At 37.5% G+C, this 13,981-nt stretch overlaps 1 protein-coding gene across 2 annotated transcripts; it reads left to right on the top strand.

Annotated features, from left to right (window-relative positions):
* The first annotated feature begins 462 nt into the window (after nt 1–462).
* On the top strand, nt 463–13,848 carry bnip2 (BCL2 interacting protein 2). Of its 2 annotated transcripts, XM_041795566.1 has the most exons (11): nt 463–1,523; nt 6,906–7,001; nt 7,183–7,250; nt 7,952–8,128; nt 9,700–9,882; nt 10,003–10,105; nt 10,184–10,315; nt 10,405–10,491; nt 10,573–10,671; nt 11,994–12,029; nt 13,246–13,848. In XM_041795566.1, the coding sequence occupies exons 1-11, from the start codon at nt 1,156–1,158 to the stop codon at nt 13,301–13,303; spliced, it is 1,407 nt and encodes a 468-aa protein (XP_041651500.1). In that variant the 5' UTR covers nt 463–1,155; the 3' UTR covers nt 13,304–13,848. The 2 variants fall into 2 exon arrangements, with proteins under 2 accessions (XP_041651500.1, XP_041651501.1); XM_041795567.1 differs by lacking the exon at nt 11,994–12,029.
* Nucleotides 13,849–13,981: the final 133 nt, after the last annotated feature.

Genomic DNA, 13,981 nt, shown 5'->3' with positions numbered 1-13,981 from the left:
ACTGGCACCTCCACAGAATGCTGGCGATTGCTGACTTTAACTTTAGAATGCATTCACGTGTTCCTTGGATGCTCGGAGATTTAAATACGAGAAGACATCAGTCAGTTTATACTGTGAAAATAACACGCTCGACTATGGGCTCTCTTTCTTTTAATGTTCAAGACTAATCTGGGTAGCTCAAAGTGGAAAGCAACAAACGGATACATTCTTTTTTAAAATTGTATAACTGACCCTGGATTTAACATGCAATACTTTTACGAATAAAAATTTTGAAACAGCCCAACGATGTTTGCATTGGTTCGCTTTGTTTTCACGTTTTATTAGGCCAGTTCTGTAAACGGGCTTCCAAATTTGTTGCCAAATTTTCCAGTTTGTATGATAACCGTAAAGAACAATCACAGTTTATATAGTAGGAAACCCAAGTTTCTGATTGTTGTGGTAGCACGTGAATGCATGGCGACGGTAGAATACGCCAGTTAGTTAGCTCTTAGTTAGCGTTCTTAGCAAACAACCGTTTGTAGTGTCTATATTGCTGAGTTGGGACGCTGGACTTGCATGTTATACCACCGGATTTAGACTCTTTCCTTTATATTGACTGAAGGAACTGTTGAGTATGTGTTGCCTCTTAGTTGAAGAATTTGATTTCATGGATTAACACCGGAGTTAAGTGCACAACATCAGCTTGTCAGAAGACCGACTAAGTTAGCTAACTTTAGCCCATAAGCTAACGTAGCGACGTTTGTGACGCTCCGAGAACATTTTGACTTGGAAGGAAGGAAGCGAGGAAATTGATTTGCAGGATCACTGGGCATCGCTATTTTAAGAAAAGCTAGCATACTTTGGGTTCCCCGAGCTCTGTGACTGTGACGCATTTAGAAAAGTTGACTAATTGTGCTTCTTGCGTGATATTTAGCACAATTAAGTTAAGAGATGCTGTAGCTAGTTGTCAACAGCAGTCTTTTAGGCTAACGTTAGCTGTATAGCGGACTACTGCTTCATTGCTCGGCCTCAAACTTCTAACGTTACAGGAGTTGTGTAAGTCAACCCCATCTTTCTCTATAACTTATGTTAAACAACAGACCGGTGTTGTAAAAACTTTTTGTTAAGACTGTTTGACTCCAAGCCGCTCTGACAGAAGGGCAATTGAAGAAACTTATGGCATCTGATGTGATTGAGAACGAAGCGGTGTTGAAGGGAGTCAATGATATGAATTTAAACAATAGCAGCCCAGATTTTGTCACAACCAGGAGGACTCATGAGGAGTTTGGGAACAGAAAGACATCTAGTCCTTCGTCTTCTGGGGTTTCTGGAGAGGGTGACATGGAGGAATTAGGAGAACTCCAACAAAGTACAACCTCTACAGTTGAAAATGGCGAGGAGGCACTTCAAGAGAGTCCTATAAAAACAAGACGTACGCCACAGGACAGGAAAACTCCAGACAATGAGCAGAGACAGCCGGGAGCTAGAAGCTCTACACCAGGGAGCCTCTCCCAACCACGCACACCAACTACACCCATTGCAAGGTCTGTACAGTTGAATTTAAATGTCTGACCCACTTGTTGCCACAAATACGGTCTGGTTTCTTCTTCGAGAATGTGTTTTTTCACTGTCTGTTAAAGTGTCTAAGTGTTTTGTATTAGATTTAAAAGTTGTTTGTCAGGCCACTGATTCACCAGAGTCATCCCCTATGGCTGTGCTGTGTGCTACTGTTTGCTGTGTTCAGCTCTTCAAAGGAAGACTTTGCCTCAAAGGCAAAACTGAGCTTTGTGACTTCAAACGTAAGGAGAACACCACTGTTAAACCAGCTGTCACCTCAGTTGTCACTTTAGTTGTTTTCAGATATATAGAGAGTAATCAGTTTTCAGCACTTTAACCTACATTTTCTAAATCAGTTCTTAACCTACAAAAGAGCATTTATATTAGAAGAAAAGGAAAATCCTGTCCAAACCTTTTGGCATGTCTACTGATTTAGCTTGGCCAGAAAAACGGGTTAAACAGACGCAAGGCTGAGCTGCTATGACATGTATTTTACTGAAAATTACAATGAAGGGGGTCACATTCTCATCATACATCATACTTATCTAACATGTCTAGCCAGGCAAAGCACAAGGATGATCCATATAAACAATCCATCACACAACAGATGACGCACTAGAAAGTCACTCCTTATTGTTATTTCTTTAAAAAATTTGATAATATAGTTCTCTTACATGTATTATATTACATGTCAAGAAACTGTACTGAAGAGGCAGAGCTGTCACTGGCTCAAACCTCAGTAGGCTCTGGCAATGTCTGTGCACAGCTGGGCAACCTCATTTATACAGAGAATCATTTGGCTGACTTTTGATGCTCTTCTTAAGAAGGTAAAGATTTCTGTATGTATGATTCTTGGCAAACAAGTGGGGCTATTCATTAAGGTTTGTGCAGATTACTGTCTAGGGTGTTTTTAATTTAATTTATGAAAGGGTAACTGGAAAACAACACAAGTTGAGACATTATTTTTTTCATAATCTCCTCATGGTAAAAGATCTAAGGTTGTTTCAGGGATGTACTGGAAAATGCCCACCAAGTTCTTGTGTTTTAGAGTGTAAGGTGCTGCCATTTAGGAAATAAATAACTAGGGAGTAAATAAGTAGAGCTGCTCCTAATATGAAAAGATACTGTTACCTACAGTTGAAACCAGAAGTTTACATACACTATATAAAAAGGCATATAAACTTTTTTTTCCTCACCGTCTAACATTAAATCAGATTAAACTTTTCCTGTTTTTGGTCAACTAGGGTTACCAAAATTATTTTTATTTGCTAAATGCCAGAATAATGAGAGAGATAATTTTTTAGACATTTTTTTATTATTTTCTTGAGAGTCAGAAGTTTACATACACTAAGATTACTATGCCTTTAAACAATTTGGGAAAGCGCTGATGATGATGTCATGTCTTTGGAAGCCTCTGATAGGTTTATTGACAACATTTGAGTCAATTAGAGGCACACCTGTGGATGTATTTTAAGGCACATCTGAAACACACTGCTTCTTTGTGTAACATCATGGGAAAATCAAAAGAAATCAGCCAAGATATCAGGAAGAGAATTGTGGACTTGCACAAGTCTGGTTCATCCTTGGGTGCAATTTCCAGATGCCTGAAGGTGCCAGGTTCATCTGTTCAAACAATTATACGCAAGTATAAACACCATGGGAATGTCCAGCCATCATACCGCTCAGGAAGGAGACGGGTTCTGTGTCCCAGAGATAAACGTGCTTTGGTCCGAAAAGTGCATCTCAACCCAAGAACAAAAGCAAAAGACCTTGTGAAGATGCTGGCTGAAGCTGGTAAGAGTGTGTCATTATCAACAGTCAAACGAGTCCTGTACCGACATGAGCTGAAAGGCCACTCTCCCAGGAAGAAGCCATTACTCCAAAAGAAACATAAAAAAGCCAGATTACAGTTTGCAAATGCACACGGGGACAAAGACCTTAATTTTTGGAGACATGTTCTGTGGTCTGACGAAACTAAAATTGAACTTTTTGGCCATAATGATCATCGTTACATTTGGAGAAAAAAGGGGGAAGCTTGCAAGCCTGAGAACACCATCCCAACTGTGAAACATGGGGGTGGCAGCATCATGTTGTGGGGTTGTTTTGCTGCAGGAGGGACTGGTGCACTTCACAAAATAGATGGCATCATGAGGAAAGAACATTATGTGGAAATACTGAAGCAACATCTCAAGACATCAGCCGGGAAGTTCAAGCTTGGGCGCAAATGGGTTTTCCAAATGGACAGTGACCCTTAGCATACTGCCAAACTGGTTACAAAATGGCTTAAGGATAACAAAGTCAATGTTTTGGAGTGGCCATCACAAAGCCCTGATCTCAATCCCAATCCCATTGAAAATTTATGGGCAGAGGTGAAAAGGCATGTGCGAGCAAGGCAAACTACAAACTTGGCTCAGTTACACCAGTTCTGCCAGGAGGAAGGGGCCAAAATTCCTGCAAACTATTGTGAGAAGCTTGTGGAAGCATATCCAAAACATTTGCCCCAAGTCATACAGTTTAAAGGCAATGCTACCAAATACTAATGAAATGTATGTAAACTTCTGACTCTCAAGAAAATAATAAAAAAATGTCTAAAAAATTATCTCTCTCATTATTCCGGCATTTAGCAAATAGAAATAATTTTGGTAATCCTAGTTGACCTAAAATAGGAAAAGTTTAATCTGATTTAATGTTAGACGGTGAGAAAAAAAACGTTTATGTGCCTTTTTATATAGTGTATGTAAACTTCTGGTTTCAACTGTATGTTTAAAATATCCATTTAGATTATGGCTGAAACGGATGCCAATCTTTTTTCTTTTTTTAATAGCTTCTGCTGGTGTAACTCTCCCAGAATGCCATCATTTTCGCTCATAGTTAACTTTTGAAAACAGGAGTTTGTTCAACAGGCTGCATCATCTGCCCAATAATACATCTCCAAATGATCAATTAAAATGGATTACAAAATGGAAACATTTAATTGATCAGCCACAATAGATTAACATCTGATACTGACGTCGCTTCATGCCCATACTGTTTGCCAATAGACGGTATTGGCTGATGTTAAATTGATGTGTCTGTGCATCCCTTTAAATAAGAATAACCATGAGCTTTACTGACAGGGGAATCAGAAATCTAAACAAGATGGATGCCAAATTCCTTGCTTGATTCTTGTTTTTGATATTATTACACCAAGAAAGTTCAAGGATTCCTAAATGGAGGCATGCTCACTAGCACAAAATTAATCAAATGCATGTTATAGTAACAGTTCCATTACCCTTTAAACCTGAAATTGGGGCTTGAAGAATTTAGAATGGTAAAAACCACAAAGAAATCAATGGAGGAAATCTAGACTCAGAGAAGAATGTCTTTTTTAAATGTTTTGTTACACTTTTTGATCATCTGTATATAAATTTATATTTTTAATTTTTTTTTATAAACAAGCAGAAAATATGTAGGATATGCTTGCTGTCTTGATCATGAAACACAAGCATAGTCCACGTAGTAAACCATCACCAATAATTAACAGCTTTATTCATCTCCCTGAAACAGGGGAATTTAACATTATTTTCATTATCATTAGAGAGTTATTAGCACTGATTGCAAAAATGATTGCCTATGCTGATATAGATTTAAAAACAGCAACAGTTTAGCAGATTACCATTACCAATGTTTCTTTTAATTACTTCTTGTGGTGTAATACTCCAACAATGCAAATATTTTCTGATATTTGACCATGAAAACTGACCAGTTTTTCCAACAGGTCACCTCTTCTGTTTCAATGATGAATCTCTTCAGCTGTTAGGGGTCCCGGTTGCCCACATATTACTGATATGCCACAACAGATAAACATTTGCCACTGACACTAGTTCATGCTCATATTGTTTGCTGATGCCAATATTTGTCATAAGAGCCGATACTGGCTGATACCAATGTTAAACTGATGCATTTGTCTATCCCTACATTTTATGGTTAATTTTGCTTCAAGGATCAGCCATTTTTAATATCTGACTCCTTGTTGTGGCCACTTGCATTGCACCTTACACTAGGCATGCACAATGTTATTGACTGGCTTGTATAGTTTGAAGCAGAATCAGTGGACCTAAAGTGTGTTCTAAGGACTTTGGACAGCTAGTTCAAGCTTTTACTCTTAAGAGAAGATAGTTTTTATTTCTTCTTTTATTTTGAGGACTTTATCACAATCATCTCAGGGCACCTGCTATTTAATTAGGAGAGCTAATTTGAATAACTGATTTATTCGTGTAAAGAATAAGCCTGGTGTTCTTTACTATTAAGAAGGTTATATATGCATCAGTATTGCTAAACTGATTTTAAAGTGACTGAAGGGTAACTTTCTTAGAACCCGTATTCCTTTGGCACTTCTACCTCCCTCAGTTGGATTTCAGATGTAATGTTGGGCTTAGCTGTCCACATGAGCTAAACTGCTACATTATGAAATGCGCGGTACCAAATGCCCTGAATGTTTTTGTGTCTGGGAGCACAAATACAGTCATGTATGTGCTTACTGCATCAAAGGGAGCTCTGTACAGTCAAGATACAGACACCATGATCTGCATTAGTGAGTAAGTCCTTAACACAAGCTTGTAAGCTGTTCGAGAAGCCAGTGATCTGATTATGTAGCTATTGCCGAGCTATAACTCTGAGTGATGAATTGATAAGCACAGCGGCAACATAAGCATCTGTCCTGAAGCTAATGCAACAGAGGTGTTATGTTTATTCTCTGAGCTAAAGGAACCCTTAAGTCAGACCTTTCTGTCAGTATTTAAAATCTAAAACTCACTGAAATATTTTTCAAGATATAAAGCTGAATTCCCTGTTTCTGCTTTCATGTAGCTTAAGGGTAAAGCTGACATGGATCATGTTTTCATGTTACTTATGCGTAACGTATGCAGACTGAAGTGTAAGCTGCTAATTTTAGTAAAGCTGCTAATACACATAAATGCAACCATACATAAAGATTAAAGTATTTCGTCAGTACATTTATCAATTCCTTGATGAATCTGGCACTTTTGCAACTTATGCTATCCCTTACAAAACATCAAGACTCCCATATTTACAAACTTTAAATACCACTAACAGTACTGCTTTTAACTGCTTATCTATTCACTCATGGACTAAAAGTTGCCTTTGACTCTTGGCCCAGGTTTCCCCCATAATCCTTTGAGGATTGTAGGAGTCACAAGCAACTGTTGACAGATAACCGATCAACTGTTTTGTTTTGTTTTGTTTTTTCCTGTCACAGATAATCTGTGCCAACCTCTTAATACATTCATTGTGCAAGAGGGCCTCTTACGATGTCAGATCCTTAAACAGAAAAGATCAAAAAAAACTTTTTGTGTTTTTTTTTTCCCCAGCCTGGAACGCAGAGAATCAGTTGCCACAAGAGAAGCCCGTCTTCGTATGGAAGGAGTTGTGCTCAAGGAGGAGTGGCAGGATGAAGATTTTCCACGGTATTCTCAATCACCTATAATACTAATAGTTGTTGCTAATAGTGTTTGGACCATGGTTTACAGCTTTGTGTCTCATTTTTGTATATAAACACAGCTCAGTTCATCTTCATATACAGTCTCTGGTTTAAAATGTCACACTGTAACCTCCTTAAGCCATGATCACCTCCTGTTTGATTATTAGGCCCCTCCCAGAAGAAGAGGAGCTTGATGAAGAGCTTTTTGCCGGAACCTCTGAAGAGGGAGACCCTGGTAATAAAAACACAACAGTTTCCAGGACATGTCTGCCATATCCCAACAGAAAAAAAGGACATGTTTTGTATTATCTAACTTGATTCAGCTCTACACATCATTTGATAACCTATATAGCTCAAATAAATGCTGAAAATGGACTGGGAGCTGTAATCAATTTCTTTAATACTTTGTGTGGAAATGCATTCAAGTTCAGCTGAAACTAATAAAAGGGTATATTGTACCTGGGACTTCAGGTACAATATCCTGTCAGTATGTCTTTGCTGAGCTGCTATAATGCACCAGTAACTAAAAAGTAAATCCTCATACCAGAATATGTTTTTTTTACTTGAAATGTATTTAATCAGGAAAACTGAAATTAAGGATCTTGTATACAAGAGTGCCCTGGCCAAGACAAGCAGAAGCACATTTAAACAGGTTACTGACATTATGGCGGAGCAATAATTAACACAGATCAACCAGTCCTGGGCCGCAGACCATGTTGAAGAGGATTGCTCTAGATATGTTTAAAACATCCAGAGGAATTCTAACTTTAACTTTAACTTTACCTTAACTTTAGAGGGCATTTTGGCATAAACCCGCTCTTTGGCTCTCTTCACTGCATGCAAGTTTCATTGAATAATGGACCTGAAAATCTCTCAACCAATCAGTTTTAACATTGGTACACACATTATAATCATTGATTTGGCATGTAATCATAGGCTATGCCATAAACCATGGCAAGAGGACAAAGAAGAAGCTTGCAGCTCCAGACATCAGTCTCACACTCGACTGCAGCGAGAGTTCTCTTCTCTCTGATGACCTGGACGAAAGCACAGAGCTGGACCTTGACGACATAGACACACCTTCAGACAACAGCAACGAGTTTGAATGGGAAGGTAGGCACATAAACACACGGTTGAACTGATTTTCAGTGTTTTAACATCTTAACACTTATTGTTTCTGTTTTTTGATAATACAGAAAGTTTGAATCCACGTAAAAAGAGGTGGGAGAGGTACTGGGGGGAATGGTTGGGATGGTAGCTCATTCCCTTAAGTGTAGTTAAAATGTGCTTTGTTGTTTTTGTGTTTCCGCACTGCTGCCTTCCTCTTTATCGCATGGAAGAATTGTTTCCATTCTCTGCCTGGAAACAGGCTGCAGGCCAGCTACAGGTTTCTCTGTTCCTAGTGGTAAGGTCTCTTGGACAGCGCCCTTCGCTTTTTTTCCCTCCACCATAAGTCAATCAACCCGTATTGTTCAGATTCTGTTCTGTCTTCAGCTCACAAACAAATCATGGGGAGGTTTTGTGTATCACGTCCTGCATTTTTAGTTACTGGTTTTGTGCATGTCACTTTTGCTTTCCTTGTTTTATTTCTGTTGGCTACATTAAGTCACATTTTGTCAGTCAGGAAGTGGTTTTATCTGCACAGTAATGATACAGTTATCAGATGTTGAACATTTGCTAATTTATACTGTTTGGTTATGTCTCTTATTTTACAAAATGTTGCACATCACTAAAATACTTCTTATAAACGTACACCTTTTGATTTCAGAATATAGTTTGAAACACATTACATATGGCATTTGGCTTCTTAATTTTTCTTTGTATGATGAGGCATATACCTGCAATGACTGTATAAAATACAGTTAAAGATGTTGCAGAACAACAAGGACAAAAATAAGTCCAAATACACAATGAAACATCAAATGATGAACAATTAGACAATTTTACAACATTAAAGAATTTAACCAGATATTACCTTAAGTTGCAACTTCACAGTAGTGGGTTTAAAAACAGCAATTTAGGATGGATAATATCATTTTTACTGTATATTTGGGAAGCTTGTTTATAAATAATGTATTGATTCTTTTCGAGTTAAATCTATACATATGGTTGATACTGTGCTCACAAGAATAAACTTATTTCTTTAGGTTAATTAGAAAAAAAGATCCCTGATAGATCCTCATTGCAGTGTTGGTGTGATTTTGTTTTATTTGTTTTGGATTCTGTTTGTTGCATGCTTGATCATTTATCACTTCTCTTGATGTCACATTCATCCCACAAAAGATGCACAGCAATCCTCTGGCTTTTTGGCAGTGGTGTGTTGCTGTGTATGAGTGCACTTGACACATTATTTTCATTTTATCATACAAAGACATGACAAGCACATTCAGAGTATCTCACCCTGCAAAACAAGACCTCAGATAAAAAAAGGAGACATGAAAGATGAGGTGTGATTGTTGGTGTTGATTCTGTGACAGAGCATGCCATGAGATACAGCAGATAAAGGCAAAGCAATAAAATGCTATTTTAATTTTGGTTGATTCGTATGCATGCATTGAACTTTTTTTTCATTGATCTGAAAATGACAATTTGATCCAAGTAAATCTGATTTGATTACATCACATTACATCCAGAGGATTTATTAGCCAAGAATTGTAATTAAAAAGTAATTTTTTCTCCCTCAGATGATCTCCCTAAGCCAAAATCCACAGAACTGTTACAGAAGGGTATGGAGTCAGTGCAGGAGTACTCTGCAGCAGATGAAAGGGAGGAGGGGAGACGCTGGAGGGTGTTTCGTATCGGAGACCAGGAACATAGAGTGGACATGAAGGCAATTGAACCTTACAAGAGGGTCATCAGCCACGGAGGTTAGTTATCTTGCAATATGAAATTAATTAACCAAAATATTACGTATAATAATGCGTCAACAATGAAAGTCGTCTTGAGACCAGAACATCAATTTCTAACGTTGGATTTTTTTCTTACAGGTTACTATGGAGATGGTTTGAATGCCATAATTGTGTTTGCTGTGTGCTTTATGCCTGAGAGCAATCAACCAAATTACAGATACATCATGGACAATTTATTCAAGTGAGTGTTTATGTGAATTCCTCTGGCCTCATGAGCAAACATTTCAGTAATGGCAATAATGAAGCTTTCCTGTTGCAGGTACGTCATTGGCACACTGGAGCTTTTGGTGGCTGAGAACTATATGATAGTGTATTTGAATGGGGCCACATCTCGGAAAAAAATGCCAACAGTGAGCTGGCTCAGAAAGTGTTATCAGCAGATTGATAGGAGGCAAGTGGACCTATTTACAGAGCCCAACCCAGCACCAGCATCGTCATATACAATGTATGACTAAATTGATTTTTTTGTTTTTTGTGCAGGCTAAGGAAGAACTTGAAGTCTTTGATAATTGTTCATCCATCTTGGTTTATTCGCACCCTGCTGGCACTTACGAAACCTTTCATAAGGTAACTTAATATTTTGAATCATTTAAAAAAAATCTGTACAGGCAACTGATAGATTCTGTTATGTCCTTATTCTTTTCACAGCTCCAAATTTAGTCAGAAAATTAAGTTTGTGTACAGCTTGAAAGACCTCGCTGAACTGGTTCCAATGGAGTATGTGTCCATACCAGATTGTATTAAACAGTAAGTATGCACCACTCTAATAAAGCAGTGTTGTTGATGCTATTTAAAAAATATATTTTAAAAGTTAGAAGACAATGCTGGCACTCTTTTGACATCATTTGGAGAAAAAAACAGGGTTTTTGTGTTAGTTCAACAAAACTGGGCTTTAAAAATGTAAACATACACACATAAACATAAAAATCACAGTAAACTTATTAGTCCAGAGGAAATTGTTAAATTTTTAAGGCAGCCTAACACAACCGGGGAATGTATACACCTAGATTGTCCCAAACGAGCCTAGGGTTAGGGTTAGTTTTAGACATACTGTCATCAAGAAACTGTGTGCCCCAGTGCTTGTGCACTGGTATTAGGATAGCAATAATCCAAATAAATGGCCTAATCGAGCTATAACCGTAGCTAAACTTGTGTTTATGTAAATGTACCAAGTGAGGAGTCTTAAAAATAATGAAAACAATATAAATTAAAGGTCAGAAATAATTAGGTTATTTTGTAATCGTATTTTATAATAAGGGGGAAAATGTATAACCATTCATTTATATGAACTAAGTCAATATTAGCATGTTTACATATCAGAGTATTTGTTTTATTGGTACAATCATAGTAGAATTGGTTTTATTTCCATAAAAAGTTGGCACATTGTAGAGCATGTCACTACTAAAGTGGGTCACTTCACATTTGTGCCTTCTACCAGTCCTCACCACTCTTGGTACAAAGCATAATCAAATAATTCCCTCTATAGTTATTCCTTTGATGTGCCTTGTTGCATTGGTTTCTAAAGTCTGTTTGTTAATTCTAGTTCTCCTACTGTGCCAGCTCTTAATAATCTCAAAGTCGGGTCATACTCCATCTGTAGGTGGTGCTAAAACAGGCTTTCATTATTTTCCAGAATCATGGCCTCTATCTGCCCATGAGATGATGATCTTACTAACGCCCTATGTTTAATGATGGAGAAGATTTCAAACTTAACTCACACAGCCTGTGTAACATGTACTTCAAGTATAGTAATAGCCTAGACAGGTGCATGCACTGTTTAAAAAGTCAACATTACTAAAAATAAGTGATTATAGATGATTTAAAGAAAATAAAGGCTATAAAATCTTTATTTAATAATGTTTCCACTGCTGATATTAACAACAGGGGATCATGCTAATGAACCGCTCTTTTTTTCGTGGCTTAACCTGAGGGAGATCGTCTATCCTCGTGGCACCTCAGTGACTTCAACACAATTACCTTTTTATCAAATGTTGCTGTTTGGATGTTTGGTTGCTTTTGGCTGTGTATTTGTCCTTTCCTTAACCCCATTATCCTGCCCCCTCCTAAAGGTATGACGAAGAAAAAAATAGGAAAACCTCTAAAAGGTATATGCACTTTTCACCCAGGATCAGTCTTAGCTGTTTTTTTTTTTCTTTTGCATTCACAAAACTAACAAGGAAATGATTTGTTGGCTTTCAGAAATGCACCAATACACCTCTATCTTTTACTGTATATTTTGTAGTCAGATAATTCGCTTTTTCCTTCTTAGTAGAGTTAGCATGTTACTAAATAGGCGGCTTAGAAGCTGTTTCTTTTCTTAAGTAGGTGGCTTGGTGATTGTTTAACCAACCTAATATATTTCTGAGCCAATTCTGCCAAGTTGATCTAAAAGCCAATTCTCTTCTGTATTTTTTTATGTACTGCCCTAAGATAATACCAGCTTTTGGTATGGGGATTTAACCACCAAGGAATAAGTTAGAATAGTTCTGCAGTAGATGATCAAATAGATGGTTACTGAAATTAAAGTTGGGGTATAAGTAGAACTTACTTGCATGTTTCTTTATGAAACCAAAAAATAGTTGATTTTGGGCAAGTTTGTTCATGTTTGTTTATCTGAATTGGGTGGAAATACAAGGAAGTAGCTTGTCTTAGTCACTGTGGTCTGTGGTTGCACTATAACCATGTCCTCACATGGTTTTCTTCAGTAACTCACTGAACACTTGCCTTGTCCACACTCACAGCTCTCTGCATGACTCACTGCATTCCCACTCGCTGCTGATGTCTAAACTGTTGTCAGCCTCACATACACAAATATTCTGCTCATTGCTGAGAAGATGGGGATTGCATATTTTAAAGTTGATTTTTAAATTATTTAACATTAAAAAAGGACTATGCATAAAGTCTGAAATTTGGTGTTTGTTGTGTAAAAAGTGCCACAATTTGCTGCCTGTGCTCTAACATCTATTAGAACATATTGCTTGTAACTCTGCATTTGTCCTTAAACTCATAAAACTGATATGCAAGGTTGGTACTGCTTAGATGTTTCATGTGCTACATGTATGAGACTATGGTTAAAACATTTGTGAAGCCATTATGGTGTTAAATATAAACAGCCAATTGGGTAATGATTTAAATCAGGCAACTGGCCCATTAAGTCAAAGCACAAACATCCACAAAGAATCCCTTTTTTAATGATATGACCAAATTTAAGATGTGTGAAAAATGTTCTTCAGTCAGCTATGGATGAGCTCATAATCACTTTATTAGGTAAACTTATATCCCTGTAATACTGGTGTGTGATGATTTTGAATTTTTCTGCAGAATCGATAAGGACATGCACAGCAAAGTGGAGGTTGCAGCACCTGCTGTTCCAGAATGACCATGCTCGCACTGAAAGATGAGGAGGAGGAGAGCCATGAAGAATGTTTAGAACCGCAGCCACTGTTAATGTTTCTCTTCTGGGCAATGTGACTGGAGATTTAGCTCTATGCATCAAGAAAGTGCCTTTATGAAATGATGCTGCCTGTTTCATTGTGGAACTTCTACTGCATGATTTTCAGCGTTTTCCTACAATCTGTCTGAAATGTTTTAAATCCTTTTTTTATCTACTGCTGGTATATCATAATGAACTTAGCTTATGGGTGTTCTCCAGTCACTGGTGTATGTAAGCGTTATTTAAGGCACTCTGTTACAACGGTTGATGCATGTTCTGCTTTATTACATTTAAATATATATTTATATTCAAAGGTGACAAAGGAGAGAAATTAATATATTTTTATGGTTGCTCTGATTTTAAACTGCATTTTAGGTCTGTGGCCCTTTGAGCGGCATTTCATAGAACACAATTTTTGACGGCACATTTTTTTCACTGTTCACTGTTAAAATCCTGCCCGTGGAAAATAAAGTTTTATTTTTTGCCCCTCACTTGAATGTGCCCCCTGAAATACGGAGGGAAAACAACAATCAGAAGTAAACATGTCGGTCTTATCATAACAGTTCCTCTCAGTAAAACAATTGATAACCTTTTTATTCTTTATTTTAAAGTGCCAGTTATGAG

The sequence above is a fragment of the Cheilinus undulatus genome, linkage group 9 (assembly GCF_018320785.1).
Source record: "Cheilinus undulatus linkage group 9, ASM1832078v1, whole genome shotgun sequence".
Lineage (NCBI taxonomy): Eukaryota > Metazoa > Chordata > Actinopteri > Labriformes > Labridae > Cheilinus > Cheilinus undulatus.
Note: the sequence above shows the minus strand (reverse complement) of the source record. Positions and strands in the feature narration are given on the sequence as shown.